A 19,615-nucleotide genomic window follows, 5' to 3' on the forward strand; every position below is an offset into this window, starting at 1 on the left:
GGTGGCCTCTGTCAGCCCCTGGTGAGGTGCCAGCGCGCCCCGCGCAAGGCTGGCCTCTGCCCTCGCCCGCGGCCGCTCCCGGCCCAGACCGGTCTGGCCACGTCACCTGGGCCCCAGCGCCCAGTCCACGCCGCAGCCTCCGCCCCCTCCCCAGGAGTCGGTCCCGGCGTGACTCGAATTGGCAGAATCCCAGCCCAATGCTGGACCGAAGGTGGCGCCTAATAAATGCACGTTGAAGGGAAGCACGAAGCACAGTGGGTTTAATGGAGCAGGCGGCGGCCCGGCCCGAGTTACAGCGTGTGCAGGTCGTGGTTCCGCCGGGTCAGCTTCTCGGGGTCATCTGAGGCCATGAGGGAGAAATCACGGAAGATGTCGAGATAGGTCTCGTCTCCTGCATGGAGAGAGAGTGGGCTGCGGTGACCTGGCGGCTGTGACTCAACTCGGAAGGGCCAGATGGGGTTCAGCAGCCGGCCATGCCCGCCTGTCCCCACCCTTGCCCATTCTTGGCCTGTTCTGAGGGCAAGAGGCGGCCTTGCCACCGGGTTGAATAATGTGATTAGCACACCCATTTGGAAGCACCCACATTGCATCCCACGTCTGGTGCCTCACTTCTCTCCCTCTTGAGTGTATGTTTGTGTGTTTGGAGGGGGGACATGTCTGAATGTGCTCAGGGTGTGATCCACTCATGGTAGGGCAGGGGGACCATGTGGGGTCTGCTGGGAGCAAAGCAAGCACCTTCTCCCCACATTTCTATCTCTCAGGTCCTCTTCTCTTTATGGGACTCTTTCCTTTCACATAATTAACAAAGTAGGGAACAAGGGGAAGGTCATCAGGAGCCAGAAACCCAAAGTTAGTTGAACCATGAAGGGATGGGTAGTTTACCTGCCTGGCCCTGGGCCACTTCAGCCTCTCTCATCTTTGCCAATCGCAACCTGACACGGAGGGAATTGAGAAGCAGATGTCATTCTCCTTATTGTCGAACCCCCGCCCTCCCCCCAAGTCCCATCCTTTGAGCTTGGATACTTTATTCATCTGTGTACCCAGTGTTTAGTCAAAAGATGCCTGAAGTGGATGTTGAGGTCTGAATGACGCCCTCTGATGAACTCCCCTGCATCCTCAGAGCCTGTATGCTCCCCCTCTTTGCTCCATACCTCAACAAACAGTAGGAGCACCCCTTCTCTCAGCTGGTCCAGGCACTGCCCTGTCCCATTCCTTCCCAGGGGTCTTTTTTTAGTGAGCCCCAAGTGGAAAATGCAAGAATAATCCCACCCTTTTGGGCAATCTCACAAGGTAACGATGTCAGCATTGGCTGTTTCCATGGCGATGGTCAGTGGGTCCTTGCCTTCAGAATCTTGAGACCCCAAATCTGCCCCCCTTTTCAGGAACAGGCAGGCCAGGCTGGAGAGAACAGTCAAGTTTAGGAACAGGAACAGTCACCCAGTCTGGAGAGCCCTTACCCAGGGCCCTGCTGTTCCTACCCGGTGTGGCCAAGAATGGTTGCGTGGTGGAGTGGTCCTCGGCCATGACTGTCTGCTTGGTTCACATTAGCCCCATTCTGAAGGAGAAACTCACAGGCCAGAAGAGAATTCTGCATAAGGGGGTCAGAATGGGGAAAGAGAGGGCCTCTTTAGAGATTTAAAAGGTTTTAGGGGCAGGAGAGAATATATCCAGTAAAGCAATTATCATGCAAGCTGCCGACCTGGGTTTGATACCCAGCACTATCTAAGAGTCAAGTTCTGCCAGAAGTAAATCAGGTGCGACCCAAAAACCCCACCTTCCCATCCCCAAAGTAAAATGTTTTAGGGCCATGTGGGAGGCCCAGGACATCATGGTTCCCTGAGCACCAAGCTGGGAGTGGCCCCTGAGCACTGCTGGGTGAACAGCACCTCTTTACACCCCCGTATTGCTTGTTAACCTTTTGGCTAAGTCAAGTGTAAATATGTTTTACAGTGGGGTCAGTTCAGAAGGTTGGGTGTGGGTGTGTGAAAGAGTACAGCTAGGTGTCACATTTTACTTTAGCTCTTTCCATATACTAAATCTGTAATACAAACTTGAGATATGCCATTCCTGTTTTACAGGTGAGGAAACTGAGGCACAGAGAAGTTGATAACTAAGTGGTAAATAAACCTAGATTACCTACCTCCAGATCACACATGTTCAGCCATCAGTCTCTATCAGTTATTCCCTAGGAGTTGCAGGGCCCAGGGAGCAAAAGGGAACTGAGCCCAGAGACAGAGTAGGGGTCAGAGAGAAGGAATCTTAGAATGGATTGAGGGAAGCCAGCAAGACACTCACAGCAGCTGTGGCCTGGATCAGCGGTGTGGCATTCTCTCGACTCCCATTGACCCAGTTGACATCTGCTCCGTGAGCAAGAGCATCAGCCATGGTAGGAAGAGATGGAGGGGGCCCAGCAGCTCGAAACAGCAGTGCCCCAGGGTGCAGGGATTCCAGACTATCAGAAGGGGCTTCTGTTAAGAGAGGTCAGCTATTAGTCAAGGAAGAAATCCTTCAGCATAATCCCAGTTCTTCAAGGGGAGAAGTCACTTTTCTTTTTTTCCTTTTTTTCTTTTTTGCTTTTTGGGTCACACTCGGCAATTCACAAGGGTTACTCCTGGCTCATGCACTCAGGAATCACTCCTGGTGGTGCTGGGAGATCATGAGATCATATGGGATGCCGGGAATGGAACCTGGCTCAGCCGCGTGGAAGGCAAATGCCCAACCTGTTGTGCTATTGCTCCAGCTCCGAGAGAAGTCACTTTTCAATTGTAAGGAGACCTTTCAGACCTAGGACTGTAGTGGGAGGTAAAACTCGTGTGTGTGTGTGTGTGTGTGTGTGTGTCTGTGTGTGTGTGTGTGTCTGTGTCTGTGTCCTGAGGTATGGGGACAGCCAATATCGTGTCACCTCTTCCTGTCCAACTAACCTAACTAGCTGGGATAGTACCTGAGTACCTGTGAGGTGACTCCCTGATTAGTCTCACCTGTCTATGAAGCTCCCTCTGCTTATACTATGCAGAGACCTTGAGAAATCCTAACCTTATTCTTTTTTTTTTTTTTTTTTTTTTTTTGCTTTTTGGGTCACACCCGGCGATGCACAGGGGTTACTCCTGGCTCTGCACTCAGGAATTACCCCTGGCCGTGCTCAGGGGACCATATGGGATGCTGGGATTTGAACCCGGGTCGGCCGCGTGCAAGGCAAACGCCCTACCCGCTGTGCTATCTCTCCAGCCCCATAACCTTATTCTTTTCTTTTCTTTCTCCCCCTCTTTTTTTTTTTTTTTAACATTTTGGGTCACACCTGGTGATGCTCAGGAATTACTCCATTACTCCTGGCTGGAGTAACCTGGTTACTCAGAGATGCTGGGGACTAAACTCAAGCTGGCCATGTGCAAGGCAAATAGTATAGCTCTACCCATTGTACTATCACTCTGGCCCCCCATTCTTGTTCTCAACTTTTCTCACACAGTTGAAATTCCTGAGTAGTCCTCCCTACCTACTCACAGGCCCATAGTTCTTCATAAGTCCTAAAACACTTCAAAAAGAAAAGAAAAGTATTTTGGGATCCCAAAGGTAGTACAGATAGCTTGCCTCAGGGCTGGAGATTGTACAGTGAGTAGTACAATGGATTGTACTGTTTGCCTTGCATGCAGCTGACCCAGGTTCAATGCCCAGCATGCCAGATGGTCTCCTGAGCACCACCAAAATGATCCCTGAGCACAGAACCAGGAACAGCCCTGAGCACCATTGGGTGTGGCCCCTCCAAAAAAAAAACAAAACAAAACAGCTTGCCTTGCATGCATTCGTCCCAAGTTTGATCACATAAGAAGTTTGATCTGCATCACATAATGACCCCTGAGCCATACCATAAGTGATCCCTGAGCACAGAGCCAGGTGTAAGCCCCAAGTATATTTGGGTGTCAGCTTCCCCAAAATTTTGTGTCCATAACAGTTGGCACTCAGGTACTACTCCCAGACATGCTAGGAGGAACTATTAAGTATTGGGAATCACACTAGGGTCATCTCCTCCAGCTCTGGCCGTGCAGTCTATTTCTTTGAGCTATCTCCCTGGCACCAAAACCTGAAATTATTACTCTAGAAAGTCAGTGTGGGCTGGAGCTCATGCTCTGCATGCAGGAAGCCCAGTTCAATCCCAGCACTGCATGTTACCTTGGGCACTGCTAGGAGTGATTCTTGAGCACAGAGCCAATAGTTCCCTGAGCACTGCTGGTGTGTCCCCCACATCTGGCTCCCCCTCACACAAAAGACCAGTGTGATTCAGCTCCTGCAACATACTCAGTTGCCTCCCCCAACTCAGCATAGTGCTGAGTACATGAGAGAGAATCACTGAGCAAATGAATAGCTAACCAATCTTATACCTGGTTTGGATCTGAACCTTCCTAGCTGGGGTTTCATGGAAGGTTTGGGGGGCAACGGAGGGTATCCTCGTGCGGTCCCCTGGCCACCTCTTCGCCCTCGAATCTCAGGAAGCTTTGTCAGAAACTTCTTTTCGACATATTTGGCATGAATCCAAGCCTCCTTTTCCTGCCTAGGATGTGAGAGGAGGAAGAGAAAGGAACAGAATGGAGTTTCCCTTCCCATCCCTACTGTTTTCTCCCAGGAAGTAGAACAGCCTCGGTTCCTCCACCCCGTCCTCACCGGGAGCAAGTGGGCCCTGGCTTCTTCACTGCCATGGCCTCCACACGGGCCTCATAGATCTGGTTGATCATGACATTTCCCAGCTCACACATCAGCTTCAGGCAGCCAGGGAGGAGGTAGAGGCAAGGGACAGACAGAGAAGTTAGTGTCTGTCCTTATCTCTATCCCTGCCCCACGCAATCTTCCGGATACCCCAAGTCACCTTCACTAGTTCTGGCTCCCATGAGTCAAGGGTCAGAGACCGCACTTTGGAGAAATGAACGCCAAGGCTCCTGGAGGACCAGAGCAGGAGTCAGGGGATATGCTGTTGCTCCGGAAGACTTGGGGGCAAGGTCCTTCATGCACACTGTGCAGCAGAGCTGGGCAGCTAGAGCCAGCCTGCCTGGCTCGGGCACCATCCTGCTTTCTTATTTCCTTTCCTCTAGTTTTCCTCTGAATTTCACATGGAGGCCCTGTCTAGCCACTCCCTTCACTCATGGTATTTTGGTCTGGACAAGTCCTTCCATACCATCCCCCTTCTTTCCTTCCACCAATCAGGCACAGCAGATAGACCTGTGTAGGCTTCATGGCCTCTTTCTTTGTTCTCCATCCTCAGGTCCCACACCTCTTTCTAAACTTCCGCTGGTCAAGGAAATATACTCCTTGGGTTGTACCCAACCCTGGCTAGGCCAGGACACTTAACAGGTAGGCTCCCTGGGGCCTCTTTATTAACTGCCACCACCCATTCCCCAACAAACTCTGCCCAGACCTGTGTCAGATGGTCATCAAGACCTACGAGAGGACACCAGGGCAGGGTGGGTGGCAGTGAGCCTGGGGATGGGGCCTATCTCAGGTCCTACTCCTGAACACCATGACCAGAGGACTGGGGCTTGTTTGGGGCCTTGGGCAATGACCTGTGGATGCCGGAGCACTGAATGCAGAGGGTGACACCAAGGTTGATGCTGGCCCATTCAGGCGCTGGTTCCCGGCAGTCACAGCACTGGGCGTTGCCATCCACACTCTGCACTTGTGCTGCCACATGCCCACCTCCCCCACGCTCCCTTCCCTTAGTCACACCACCACAGCCCATGGTGGTAGCAGAGCCCATGGCCGGGTGTCCTGAGCCCTGGAGGAGAGAGGGGAAGAAAGAGGGGCTCTGAGGCTTGGAGGAAGGGGTACCCCCTTCTCCGTGGCTCTGTACCCCCATGTTACAGTACCTGGCCTGAACTCTGGGGGCTGTTCTCGAGGTCAGCCTGACTAAAGGCAGTGGCAATGCTGCTTTGCACAGCACTGACCCACAACTGAAGGAGGCGCTCTGAATCAGCTTGCAGGAGGCAGGACCTTGCAGGAGCATGGACAGAGAGAAGGAAAGGGGCTGAGGCCTGGGAAACACAGGCAGTAGGGGCAAACTACTATCAACTGGTCTTCAACTGCTACCAGTCAGACTGAAATATGTCTGTTCTAAGGCCTGAGAGATAGTACAGGCCGGGTTTGATCCCTGGTACCACATGGAATCCCCTGTGCACTACTGAGCACGAATTCAGGACAAGCTCCATGAGCGGAGCAAGGTACGGTACCAAAACACAGCCCACAACCCCTACCTCCACCCCCACACAAACACTTTCATAGGGTCCAGAGAAACAGTACAGAGGTTAAGATTTTTGCCTTGTGTCTTGACAAATCCAGTTCAAACTCCTGGTATCACATATGGTCCCCTGAGTACTGTGGCCCAAAATCCAAAAGCAAAACAACAAACCCACTTTTGTACTAAGAGTGATAGACCTCTCTAAATACCTCTCCCACCATCCTCTATCCTCCCTCTAGTTGGGCCTACAATCCAGCCAGCAGGGTTGATGCCTGGAGCCACATAGGTTCCCTTCAAGTCCCTACTCTTGGGATGACTCTGGGCTTGACCCATCTTTCCAACTGGTCAGTATTGAGGCATATTTGGAGCATCACCCCCAGGGACTGTACTCACTTGCTAGGGGATACCACCTCAAAGCAAAACCGCCTTTCTGAATCCGGGCAGAGCTTCACTGTGCAGAGACGAAGGTCATCGACTACCACAGTCACAGGGTCCTGGGAGAGAAAGGGGATAAAGGACCAAGGCATCCAGTCAGCTGCAACAAGGACTAAATCTCCCTAGACTCAGGTTTCCAAAAAACTTGAGTGCACCTACCTTGTACTTCTTCTGGTAGACCAATTGGTTGCTCTGTATAGTGAACCAGCGTCTAAAGAAAATGGAAAATAAATTATGGACATGGGCAGCACTGGGATGAGACTTGGCGCAGGGAGAGCAGAGACGCTTGCTTTTTTATATTTTTCCCCATAAAGATTTTGTTGAGAGGAGAGAGAGACCTGAGCTGAGTTTCTACAAGCTATTTCAGAGGACAGTGGAGAATTGGACAGACCAGGACATGGAAGCGGTGCTGAATATTCTGGACAACTCAGTAGATGGAAAGACAACTTTCTAGGAGATGGCAGTAAAATGCTTTCTCATAAAATAGCTCTATTACTATTTTGTGTGTGTGGGGAACGTGTTCTACTTATTTGTACACAGTTCCCATCTGGGATGACATTAACCCTCAAGGGGAAGGAACTGAATCACAGCAGACCCCCACCCTGCTCCACACCCTGCAGTGGCTCCTCACTTCCCTTAGAGGAAAAGTCAAGTCCTTACAAGAGTTGACAAGGCCCAATCATGACTCATACTCAATTAGCTCCAATTTTATCTCTTATTTCCTTCCTCAACCCCTATTCTGTATACACCCAGGGTTCCTCCAACATATCCGGCACTAGAACATTGTTGTCCCATTTGCCTTTCTTTTCTCTGTTTTTCCTCTGAGGCACCCCTGGCTGTGCTCAGAACTTACTCCTGGCTGTGCTCAAGGATCACTTCCGGTGGGGCTTGGGAGACCATTTGGGGTGCCTGGTATCAAACCAAGGTCAGTTGTGTGCAAAGCAAGTACCTTACATGCTGTACTATCTTTTTGCACCCCCACATTTGTTTTTCAAGATTTTACTCAGAAGTCTTATTATAAGGCCACACTAACTACACTGTTTAAAATTACAGTGATTAACAAAAAGGTGGGGAAATAAAATAAAATTAATGGGGCCAGAATGATGGTACAGAGGATAGGGCATTTGCCTGAGCAATGGCTGACCCAGGTTCGATTCCCAGCATCCTATATTGGTACCCCAACCACAGCCAGGAGTAATTCCTGAGTGCAGAGCCAGGAGTAACCCTTGAGTGTCACTGGTTATGACCGAAAACTAATAAAAAAATCAATAAATTAAATTAAAAACCCAGGTCAGAGAGAGAGAAATTAAATCAAGGCTTTGGATTTTTTTTTTTCTTTTTCGGTCACATCTGGTGCTGCACAGGGGTTACTCCTAGCTCTGCACTCTGGAATTACACCTGGCCATACTTGGGGGACTGTATGGGATGCTGAGGATTGAACCTGGGTCGACCGTGTGCAAGGCAAACGCCCTACCCTATGTACTATCACATTAGCCAATGGAGTTCATGTTTGGCATGGACAGGACTCCAGGTTCAATGGCCTTCTCATAGCTGCTGGTGTAGCCCTACTGGTACCCAGCACTGCTGGGGAAGCCCACTCACACACAGACACACACACACACAGACACACACACACACACACACACACACAAAATACAAATAGATGGGGGCCAGAGCAATAATAAGTTAGGGTGTTTGCCTTGCACACAACCAACCAACCCAGGTTTGATCCCTGGTACCCAATATGGTCCTGAGCCAGCCCGGAGTAATTTCTGAGTGCAGTGCCAGGAGTAAGGCCTGAGCACCACTGGGTGTGGCCTTGAAATGAAAACAAACAAAAGAATTACAAACCCTTTCCTTACCACCTACTTGCTTTCATTATATTTTTCCTATGACTTTTTTTTACCTTCTCACATAATGTATAATTTATTTGATTACCATGTTCATGGTCTTCCCTGATGGTTTGCAGATTCCATGAATTTTGTTTTTCTTTCCTGGGTTGGGACACTATATAACCACTCCAAAATTGATATAATTGAATGGGTTTGACAGACTGGGGTAATTCTCTCACCTGCTCCAGGTCTTAAATGCATTGCTGGCTCTTTTGAAGAGATGGCCTTCCATCACAGCACCACCAGGCCCTTCCCGCAGGCTTGGCTCTGGCTCCTCCCCACCGAGCTCCTAGGGATACAAGAGTGTCAAGGAGCAACTGCGATGGCAGGGAACAAGGCTCCAGGCATGGCTGCTCCTGCCCGCAGAGCCAGCCCTCACCTTCTGCTTCAGCAGTACATGCCGTTGTTCCATGTCCCTCTTCTCGCGAGCTGAATTCAAGACCAGCTGGTGCAACTGTGCATAGAAGGAGCATCTCAGATGGCCTGGTCTTCCGCCTCTGTCTCATTCATCTCAGAGCCTCTCTACTATCTCTCTACCACATTTCCCACCGCCTGTAGCCCTACCTGGGCACCCAGCTCCTTGCGATACTGGGCCAGCTGGCTCAACTCCTCATGGCCCTGCTGAAAATGGGTCGCCTGGGCCTCCACCAAACGTAGCACCTGAGAGACAAGGTGGGCAGGGAACACATGAGGCAGCTTCCCTCTCTTTCTCCTCCTGACAGGTTCCTTCCCTCATTGCCTTCACCACCGCTGCAACTCACAAACTCCATGATGTCAAACTTCCTTTTGTCCTCAATCACGTTGACCTGAAAGCCCAAACAAACTTCAGTCAGTCTTTAAAACATGCTGGGGACTCTCCAACCTCAAGATGGTAAGGCACTGGTGCCTCAGGAGAACCAGGGTGGGTGGTCACCTGCAGGGCATAGTCCAATGCCCGTCCCCGGTACCCAGCTCGAGCAGCTTTCAAAGCTGATACTGCTTCCTCTGCTTCTTGGGTCCGGCGCCTGGGAACCTCTGCATTGTGAGTGAGAGCAGCCTCCAGGCTCTCAGCCCCCCTCCAGAAATCCCGACGAGCCTCTCGGAAGCCCCGGAGACCTCTGAAAGTCGAGTGACAACACAGACTCACAGATTCACCCACCTGCCCCCACAGAGAAATCCTAGAAGGCCCACATAGAGCCTTTCAGACAGTCATACTCTCACTACTGCATAGTCAGAACCCCAGGGGAACGCATGGGATGTGGAGACCACTGTCAGGCCACTGGAAATGTCTACTCTCACAATTCCTAAATCTAAGGAATACAGGAATTCCCATTTACTCTTCCTTCTGGCAATGGGAAAAGAATTGGAGGGCTGACTTTCTGTTTGTTAGTTTTAGTTTGGGACCAAACCTGGCGGTGTTCAGGGCTTAATCCTGGCTCTGCACTCAGGAATCACTCCTAGCAGGTTTGGGCGAGCATACAGGGTACCAGGGATCAAACCTGGGTTGACCGCATGCAAGGCAAGCACTCTACCCGCTATCCTATCACTCTGGTGCCATGACTTATGGGTGGGAAAAGTCCCTTTCCCTTCCAACTCACTCCTTGACCAGGCTTTGAATTTGCTGCTGCAGTGTGTTCTGGGTGGCATCCAGGAGCTCCTGAAGGGAAGCAGAGGAGGGCATCAAGAACCTGGACCATCTTGCTCCCCTGCCAACCTACCCTCCGCCCCACTCACTGCGTGACTGTCTAGCTTGTGGTTCAGGCTCTCTGTGAATTTATCCAGACATTCCTAGAAAGAAGAGATGAGAGTGTTGACTGTCTGAGATAGCACTTCCTGCCCTGCTTAAGTATGGGACCCGCAGATCCCAGGCCAACCCTTCCCTTACACAGGCTGTCTTGGAATCCCAGACTCCACCCCCATTTGGGGCCCTCCACATACTGCCATCATGGGCTCTGGTGGACCCAGGTGGGCCAGATCACAAATGCCAGCAATAAAGGCACGGCCGGTGGCAAGGTAATGGCGCCCACTTTCCAGGAGTCCAGTGCCCAGCTTGAGGAGCTAGGAAGCAACAGAGGCAACAAAGGGAGTCATGATACATGCTACCAAATTCTCACTTTCTCATCTTCCCTAAGGCTACCTTCTCAACTTCACCCACACCTCTTTATTTTATTTTATTTTATTTTATTTTTTGCTTTCTGGGTCACACCCGGTGTTGCACAGGGGTTACTCCTGGCTCATGCACTCAGGAATTACTCCTGGCGGTGCTCAGGGGACCATATGGAATGCTGGGAATCGAACCTGGGTTGGCCATGTGCAAGGCAAACACCTACCCGCTGTGCTACCGCTCCAGCCCCTCACCCACACCTCTTTTTAGCTTAATCCAGCTATCCATTTTTTTAAAAAATTGTTTTTGTTTTTGGGCCACACTGGAGATTCTCAGGGGTCATTCTGGCACTTCACTCATAAATTATTCTTGGTGGTGCTCAGGGGATCATATGGAATGCTGGGGTCAAACCCAGGTCAGCCACATGGAAAGCAAATGCCTTACCAACTATACTATCACTTCGAACCCTAAAACTTTTTTTCTTTTGCTTTTTTGGGTCACAGTGACAGTGCTCAGAAATTACTCCTAGATCTGTGCTCAGAGGTTATACCTGGTGGGGCTTGGGGGAATATATGGGGTGGTGGGGATAGAAGCTGGGTTGACTACCTATAAGACAAGTGCCCTGCCTAATTTACTAACTCTCTGGACCCTATTTTCTATTTTTAGTTCATACCTAGAGGTACTCATACTCAAAGACAACTCCTCACTCGCCTCTCAGGGGTCACTTCTGGTTGTACTTAAGAGAATATCTCTCCATATCTTTTTGTTTGTTTGCTTAATCTTGGGGTTAGGATTGGGGCCACCCACACCTTGCTGTGCTCAGAGCTTACTCCTGGCTCTGTGCTTGAGGGTCACTACTGGTGCTCAGGGATCCTCTATGCCCCTGGGGATTCGATGCCGGGATAGATGCATGAACCTGTGAAGTTTTTTTGTGTGTGTGTGGGCCACATCCAGAGGTGCTCAGGGGTACTCCTGGCTCTGCCCACAGGAATTACTCCTGGCAGTGCTCAGGGGATCATATGGGATGCCAGGGATCAAATCCAGGTTGGCTGCATGCAAGGCAAGCGTCCTACCCACTGTACTGTCACTCCAGCCCCTCTCCAATTTCTAACTCACACCAGGTTTCTCATCTCTGCATCCTGGCTCCCACTATTCTGTACCCAAACACTCCTTCTAGCCTATCACTAAAGCTACTATCAGCTTCAGTCTCCAAAATGTCCTTCTTTATCAACTCCCACACACCCTTCTGCCCTACTTCAACTTCTTGGATCCAGAACTCCATATGCACTGTCTACCTCACAGGGGGAATATTCTGCTTGATTGCTAAGTTTCTAGAGCAGTTACAACTTGTAACTGCATGCTGATTAATTGCCCTCATAAATATTAATCAGTTGCCTAGACCACAGATCAGGGCAAAGAAAGCATGCTAGAATGTTCCTAGGGTCTGACCCCATCAGTTGACAGACAAGGCTTGATAAATAAGGGTATAGTGACTGAGGAGAGCACCACCAGGAGTGACCACTGGGCACTGAGCCCAGAATAAGCCTTGAATACTACCAGGTGTAGCCCAAAGCCACACAAACAAACACACACACACACAGACACACACGCGCGCGCGCACACACACACACACACACACACACACACAGTTCCTCTTGGCAAGCATTCTAGTATAGGAAAATAGAGAAGAAAATACGTAGTAAGTAGGATATAAACATACTAATATACACAATTATTCCCACCTTTGTATCATCTCTATCCCTTGCATGTGAGACCTGTAAGTTGTTTCTCTTGGGGAAGGGTAGGGGGCATGACCAGTAGTGTTCTGGGGCCACATCTAGTGATGCTCAGGGTATCATACAGTGCCAAGGATCAAACCTAGCGCTCTCACATACCAAGCATGTGATTCAGGCCTTTGAGCTATCTCCTTGCACCCAACCACCCCCACTTGTTTTTAAGCAACAGAATTTGCCAAAGGAGCTGGCAAAGCACTCCTAGGTCCCCAGGATTAGGTTTTGCTACTATATAGCAAAGGCTCTGGAGGCCATTTCTATGATTTAAAACAATAGGTTAAATACACCATCTTGCCAGCATGTTCAAAAAATGACCTCAGCTGTCCTTGAAACAGCAAGCTGTAATAATGTCAATTGTTCAGGACAGACCACAGGACAGGGGATGGGGATGGCACTAAAATATGAGGGTCTCAGTCCCACAATAACAAAGAACTTTCTTTTTCATTGTCCTTTCTGCTTATCCATTTATTTATTTATTTATTTATTTAGGTTTCTGGGCCACACTCAGCCACACTCAGTGATGCTCAGCTCTGATTTCTGGCTCTGTGCTCAAAAATCACTCCTGGTGGTGTTAAGGGGACTGAACGTGGTGCGAGAGACTGAACCCACATCAGGTGTGTGCAAGGCAAGTGCCCTAGCCCCTGTACTGTCTCTTCAGTCCTAAGCGAGGATTTGAACCCTGCTATCTCCTGAGCTGAGAAACCACCGATAAAAATGTAACCTCAGGGGCTGGAGCGATAGTACAGCAGGTAGGGCGTTTGCCTTGCACGCGGCCAACCTGGGTTCGAATCCCAGTATACCATATGGTCCCCTGAGCACTGCCAAGGGTAATTCTTGAGTGCAGAGCCAGGAGTAACCCCTGTGCATTGCCGGGTGCGACCCAAAAAGCAAATAAAAAAAAATGTAACCTCAGCCAAGATTTTATTTGTATCCTATGAGACCCCCAAGGACCAGTCAAGCCGACTCATAGAAACAATCACATACTGACCTCCAATATGTCCAAGGGGGTCCATGATTCTTACTCTCCTGGATGTCCCCTACCAGCATATTGGGTCAAGAGCTGACCAAATAAAGACCATTGTAAAAATCGGGGACGGCGCGATAGTACAGCAGATAGGGTGTTTGCCTTGCACACAGCTGACCCAAGTTTGGTCCCTGGCATTCCATATGGACCCCCAGCACTGCCAGGAGTAACTCCTGAGTGTAGATCCAGGAGGAACCCCTGGATCTGTGGATATGACCTCCCCGCCAAAGAAAAGACTATTGTAAAAGTCTTGTTTTTTGAGCTCTTTAAAGTTAGAAAACCACTTTTATGCTTCTTTTTAGCCTGCCAAAGGGCTATCCCCTAAAGTAATTTTTCAGAAATCCCCTAGAACACTTTATTTCTAACTTTCTTCCTGACCCTGTTCCACTCATCTTAGTTCCATTCTGAGTCACTTCATGTGCGAATCACCTTTTCCAGCCGGGTCTCCAATTCTGATACTTCAGCTTCCACCAATTCAATAGAGGCCCTAGGAAAGAAGGGCTGAAGTCAATGGAACAGGTCTATCTGGCCCATAATGGTAGGGAGGGCTGGAGTAACGTGGGCATTTGAAGTTAGGGGCTGCAAGGTCCAGGGGTGATCACCCACTGCCATTGTCTGCGGGCTGGGTGTAATGTGGGAGCTATCAGGCCCAGGCTGCGTAGGAAGGTTACAAGAAGGATGGCTGTGGTGAGAGCAGGAAGTTGCTAACCGCCCAGAGCAGGTGCTGGGGGAGGGGCAGGGCTCCCAGTGAGAAACAGGAGCGAATGCCAGCTCTAGGGGGAAAGTGAGGCTGAAGCAACCCCCTCCCTTGACACAAAACGAGTATCAGAGCCTTGAGGTTGTTGGCAAAGGGACCATTCAGGCTCCATCTTACCCCTTTGTGACTTCTCCCTTTAAGGACATCTGGCTGGAGAAGGCCGTGTATATGGAGGGGATGTCAGACCTGTCCCTCCTGCCCCCATACCTGCACATACTTACCGGAAGCGGGGTGAGTCTTTGAGACACTCCTCGAAATCCAGCTTGACAGTCATCTCAGCTAGAGTGGTGACCCCCGGGGGTGGGGTAGGCATGCAGTGGGGAAGCTGGTAGAGGCACCCCTGTGCCTGAAGGAGCAGAGGTGAGGGAAAAGAGGGTCTTCTCCTGGGTAAGACCTGGGGAGGTGCAGTTCTCTCCCCAAGGGGATGGGGAGTCCTAGGAAGAGCTCGCACCCCACACTTTCAGGCAGTGCAGCGAGAAGCAGAGGCGGGGCCTGAGTAAAGGCACCGGAGATCAGAGACCACAGCCCCGCCCTCAGAACCCCCATGCAGTTCCTCTGAAGATTCTAGTCTCGCTGCTCTCTTTTGTGCTGACTTTAGGGGGGGCTGGCAGATCCACAATGCCATGCAGTTTGTATGTCACTGAGAAAGCTCTCTGGCTTTATAATCTCCCCATCTGGAAAATGGAAATGACAACCCCCTAACGCTAGGATTGTGGTGGGAATTAAAGATGATAGGTGCAATTATTTTGTTGTTTGTTTTGATTTTGGGTTTTGCAGGGCACACCTGGCAGTGCTCAGCTATTCCTAGTTTGGTACTTGGGGGCTGCTCTCTGGTTGGTGCTCTGGGGCTCCAATACTGACAAATTCCTTTTTATATTCTTTAATTATTTTATTTTGGGGCCATACCCAGCAGTGCTCCGGCTTACTCCTGGCTCTGCACTTTGGGAACATTCCTGATAGGCTTGGGGACCAAATGGGGTGCCGAGGATAGAAAACAGGTCAACTGTGTGCAAGGCAAATGTCCTACCCACTGTACTATCACTCTGGCCCAATACTGACAGATGTATAGCTAAATCATACCAATTATTGTACGCTGCTTCAGCAAGGTCTTCCTGGACCAGGTTCTTATTGCCTGGACAGTTCCAAGCTTTCTTCTCTGTTCTGTCAGCTCTCTGAATTTCCCTGCTTTCCTCCCCTCTCCTCAGTAATTCAGAGCAGGCTCCAACTCACAGTACTCAGGCTCCTGCTCTTCTCTTTATTGTTCACCCCTAGGAGAGTAAGGGCAGGGAATAGTAGGTCCCCAGCATATCCCCAGCTGGCTACATTTTCTGTTGACTGCCTTCCTCCTCCTCAGTTCTTCGAAGCTGCAGGGTTTCATCTGGAGAGAAGGGTCTGAGTTACTGGCTTTCTTGCAGTAAGCATGAGATCAGGTTCAGTGACCTCCAGATTCTCTAGAATATACCTCCCTAGTCCTGTTCCTTTCTTGCTAAGTGCAGACAGTCCCTTGTCCCGCCTGGGCTCATATCCACGCAGGTTTGGGTCTGGGGAGTCTGTATAGCTTATAGACACCCTGCAAGCTTTCGACACTTTACCTGTTCAACCCCACGGATACCAGCTACTGACAATGTCAGACACTAACCAGGACCCACACTTTTTGGAGTACCTGGGATAGCATGGATGGCAGAGGAGGGGGGAGGAGATACATGGGGATTGTTAGAGGTCTAAGTAGAAAGGGGATCCCAACTCCTTGAGTCTCCCTGTTCATCTCTTCACAGTGTGGGCCTTATATATCAGAATATTTCATTATTGCTGATCTACACTTTCTTTCCTCCTTAAAGGAATGGGGGTTGAGGGGAAAGAGCTTGTTTAGAGCCAGGCCCAGTAATATAGTGCCCTCACCAGGGTGTGATGGTGCCACTGGTTCATACAGAGATTCTTAGTGGCTTTATGAAATGGGCTTCTTGTGTCATCCAGCAGAGGGATCTCAGTGTTTATGGGCTTCTATAACAACTACCCAGGGCAAGCTTGAGGAGCCTGGACAAGTTACGGGGTCAGGGGTAGGCATCAGGCTATTGGTTCTCAGGCCTCCCCCCATCGGGCTGACCCAGCCCGCCTCTCACAGTCCTGCTGCTGATCTTCTATGTCCTCCTCAAGCTCCGGGTAAGCACAGCATCGCAGGTATCTTCCTTTGCTATAGTACTCCTTGCGTTTCAGCTCAAACTCCTTCTGCGATAAGCCAGTGGCTAGCTCTTGGGACTGATTTCTGAAGGCAGAAGAATCTGAAGAGTCACCCATATCAATTTGAGTCTCCATCAATCCAACATCCAGTGCACCTGCCTCACTCTCCATCCCCACTGCCAGCCCCACCAGTTTCACCCAGGAGAGAAACTTTAGTTTCAGATTTTCATCTGAAAGAGGGATTTACTGTCTTCTATTTCAGAAAATATTCAGTGACCCTACAACCATCTTCCTGATTCTTTTAAAGACTGTTCCTTCTCACCAGCCAGCCGTCCCCAGGGACTACTCCTGACGGGGCCCTTCCCAGCTGCCCTCTGTCTTCCCTGGGGTCACATCCTAGCTCTATCTTTCAGGCAGTCAGGCTCCAGGTTAATCAATGCACAGGGAAATAGACTTCTCTCTGGAGTCATAGAGAAGGCACCAGACTACATTCCCTTTAGTCCCTGCGGTCCTACTGTTACTAACCTTTGTTTTTTAGAATATGGTTCTTGGCAGCCAGGATTCCTCTGTCTCTGACTCCTCTGGTCAGTCCTCCTGTCCAGTCTCTCTCCATGGGCTCCGAGTCCTGACTCATCACAACCTCAGTGCTACTGTCCACACTGACATTACTCTCACTGCTCTTCTCACTGTCCAAGGACAGATTTTTCTGAGCCTTGAAGAATTTTCCTTCATCATAGTGTGCCTTGCGGTGCTTCTCAAAATCACTGGAGTCTGGGGGCCAGTGGAAGAGCTTGACTTTCCCTCCAGGCTCTGAATGAAGGCCCACTCTGCCTCCCCTTTTCTTTCAGTACTCTACCCCTCAGCTCACATGTCTTAGAAAAGATGTCTGGAGATTCTGGTCTTCTGTTGTCACCATACCGGAGGACCTTGGGGTACAAACTGCCCATTGTGGTCAACCTGAAGAGGAGGGAGACTAGTTGGGGACACTGAAGGGAGAGAATAACAGTGGGGGCAGGTGGTACATGGGGCCTATTGCTGTACCCCCTTTTTCTGGTTGTGGTCAGGTCTGACAGGAATTGTATTAATCTCCTATTTGGGGAGGCAAAAAAAGTAGAGCTAGGGGCTGGAGAAATAGCATAGTACAGCAGGTAAGGTGCCTGCCTTGAATGTGGCCAACCCAGGTTTGATCCCTGGCACCCTATATGATTTCCCTGAGCACTGCCAGGAATGATCCCTGAGTGCAGAGTCAGGAGTAAGTCCTGAGTCCTGCCAGGTGTAGTTAAAAAAAAAAGAAAGAAAGAAAAGGAAAGGAAAGAAAAGAAAAGAAAAGAAAAGAAAAGAAAAGAAAAGAAAAGAAAAGAAAAGAAAAGAAAGGAAAAGAAAAGAAAGGAAAAGAAAAAGTAGAGCTGGCTTAGACCCCCGAGTTTTCAGGATGGAATGAGGAGGAAGTTCTATATCCCAGTTGATCCCTGGTAGGACTTTCACCTTTCTGTTAGCATCTCGGGAGTCAGTGGGCCGGAGGACTCCGGGGACAGGTCCTCATCGCTGTCCTGCAACCTAAGGAGGATGGAGGAAGCAGTATGAAGAAGGAACTTTAAGCAATGTTTTATCCCTAAGGATTCCCTACTTCCTCTCTCTAGTACCACCCCCCTTCTTCAAATAAGGACCAGTCTGGGCAGAAGGGCTAGGACTGAGGGCTCAGCACCTGTAATAGGGGGTGCTGGGCTCATCCACTTTCATAAATCCATAGTTCTTGTCAGCTGGGTGGTAGGTGGCCAGAATGTTCATTTCATCCCAGTGTTGATACTTCTTCCTAGGGTCAGGAAAGGACACAAAAAAGGGGGTAGAAAACCTCTTATTGACCACCTCTTCCCTTACTTCATTCAAAACGTTTTTCTTGTATCGCTTGTACGTAGGAGGCTGGGGATAGAGTCAAACGCAAAGACGATGATGCAGCCAGGATCCCAAAGGCCTGGAATCCTAGATTCCTCACCCAATTGCCCACACCAACTCTCGCTTCTACTTCTGAAGTCTCCGCCTCTTCCCTCCTAGCTTTGCCCTTCCAGTATCTGAAACCCTCCCTCGGGGCTCCCAGCGGCGCGCCCGCGGAGCTTGGCACCTTACCGCTCCTGAGTCGGGCCTCTAGACTTTGGAGTGGAACTGCTTTTAAGGATGCCCCGGATTTCACGAGATTTGGAGGGGTACAAGTAAGTTGGCTCAGAATGCGAACTGTATCCTGAGTTGTACACCCCAGTCGCTCCAGACCCTAGGCTCCACGTCCCAGAAACACTAGCTCCGGTAAAGGGCGGATTGTGAGCGCAGTTTGTGCAGGGCCCACGGCGGGGGCCTACGGCTTCCCCAAGGCTCTCGTTGGAGTTGGACCCCGAACTGAGGGCAGTTACTTCCACGAGGGACTGGCAGGAAGTAGGACTGATTTCCTCAGAGTGCAGGGGAGATCCAGAATCTTGAAACAAGACTTCCCCGGAGGCCATTCCGGAGCCAGCGTCGACTACTCTGACGCTCCCTGGCACTCGCCGGGTTACTCCTGACTCTCCGCTAACGCCGCCAGCAGCTCCCAGAGATCGCGGCTTCTCCATGGCCCCACTAAAGGGTCACTCCCAACCACCTCGCTCCGCTTCCCAGCTCCACATAGCCCCGCCTCTTGCCCGGCCCCCACCGCGGGTGGGGGGGGGGGCAGGAGACCCTTGGATGAGGCCTGGATTCTTTCTCCCTTCTGCTTTCTAGAGCTGCGTTGGGCGGAATCCGGACTGGAGAGAAATCCCCGGCCGGGAGCCCCTCTGCTAGCCCCTCCCTTTCCCACCCAAAGAGCTTTCTTTGTCTCCGGGATTTGTTCCCGCCCTTCTCCCCCATCACGCCCTCATCCGATTTAGCCAATCATAGACAGGTCCTGGCCAAGGGGCGAAAAGCCTTAACTGTTAGGTCACAATTCTCCAACCTCAGCGCGAGTCTCGGAGAGCTGGGCTGGGGTTTATAATAGATCTCGGGGAGCTCTTTTGGGGTTAACGCCATTGCTTGAAACTGCTGCCTGAGTTTCTTTGTACTCTTTATTCACGGGTTTCAAATCTAAGATGTTCGTTGGGGCTGGGGTTCAGGTAGGCTTAGCTAGAGACACCGCGAGTCATTTCTCCCCTAAAAGTTGGCCTGTTTTTCCTCTCACGAGGTGTGATAGAAAGGACTGCTACACTGGGGCCGGACTCAATGACGTGAAAAGCAGA

General features: G+C 50.5%; 2 protein-coding genes across 2 annotated transcripts; both read right to left on the reverse strand.

Annotated features, from left to right (window-relative positions):
• Window positions 1-258: 258 nt before the first annotated feature.
• On the reverse strand, window positions 259-16,283 carry ACAP1 (ArfGAP with coiled-coil, ankyrin repeat and PH domains 1). Its single transcript, XM_004604881.2, has 22 exons — window positions 14,423-16,283; window positions 13,874-13,931; window positions 10,462-10,581; window positions 10,258-10,311; window positions 10,122-10,180; window positions 9,458-9,641; window positions 9,306-9,350; window positions 9,109-9,204; window positions 8,924-8,998; window positions 8,724-8,833; window positions 6,812-6,863; window positions 6,611-6,711; window positions 5,850-5,973; window positions 5,547-5,758; window positions 4,856-4,925; window positions 4,654-4,748; window positions 4,374-4,543; window positions 2,296-2,468; window positions 1,479-1,588; window positions 1,288-1,398; window positions 883-932; window positions 259-391 (listed from the first exon to the last, which is right to left on the reverse strand). Exons 1-22 carry the CDS (start codon window positions 14,512-14,514, stop codon window positions 291-293), a joined length of 2,262 nt encoding a protein of 753 aa, XP_004604938.1. The 5' UTR covers window positions 14,515-16,283; the 3' UTR covers window positions 259-290.
• Window positions 16,284-16,304: 21 nt separating this feature from the next.
• Window positions 16,305-19,169, reverse strand: LOC129403587 (protein phosphatase inhibitor 2-like). Its single transcript, XM_055132703.1, has 6 exons — window positions 18,504-19,169; window positions 18,085-18,192; window positions 17,865-17,936; window positions 17,248-17,336; window positions 16,905-17,150; window positions 16,305-16,464 (listed from the first exon to the last, which is right to left on the reverse strand). The coding sequence occupies exons 1-6, from the start codon at window positions 18,974-18,976 to the stop codon at window positions 16,445-16,447; spliced, it is 1,008 nt and encodes a 335-aa protein (XP_054988678.1). The 5' UTR covers window positions 18,977-19,169; the 3' UTR covers window positions 16,305-16,444.
• Window positions 19,170-19,615: the final 446 nt, after the last annotated feature.

Source organism: Sorex araneus, chromosome 3, assembly GCF_027595985.1.
Source record: "Sorex araneus isolate mSorAra2 chromosome 3, mSorAra2.pri, whole genome shotgun sequence".
NCBI lineage: Eukaryota > Metazoa > Chordata > Mammalia > Eulipotyphla > Soricidae > Sorex > Sorex araneus.

Excerpts from the sequence above, each read along its gene's own strand:
- ACAP1 (XM_004604881.2), bottom strand. The coding sequence starts at position 14,514 with ATGCCTACCCCACCCCCGGGGGTCACCACTCTAGCTGAGATGACTGTC. Across the intron at positions 6,712-6,811 it reads TCTACCAGAAGAAGTACAAG|GACCCTGTGACTGTGGTAGT; the intron begins GTAGGTGCACTC and ends TTTCTCTCCCAG. Across the intron at positions 4,926-5,546 it reads CAGTGCTCCGGCATCCACAG|GAGCCTTGGCGTTCATTTCT; the intron begins GTCATTGCCCAA and ends CTGGTCCTCCAG.
- LOC129403587 (XM_055132703.1), bottom strand. The coding sequence starts at position 18,976 with ATGGAGAAGCCGCGATCTCTGGGAGCTGCTGGCGGCGTTAGCGGAGAG. Across the intron at positions 18,193-18,503 it reads AGAGGCCCGACTCAGGAGCG|GAAGAAGTATCAACACTGGG; the intron begins GTAAGGTGCCAA and ends TCCTGACCCTAG. Across the intron at positions 17,337-17,864 it reads CCCGAGATGCTAACAGAAAG|GTTGACCACAATGGGCAGTT; the intron begins GTGAAAGTCCTA and ends CCTCCTCTTCAG.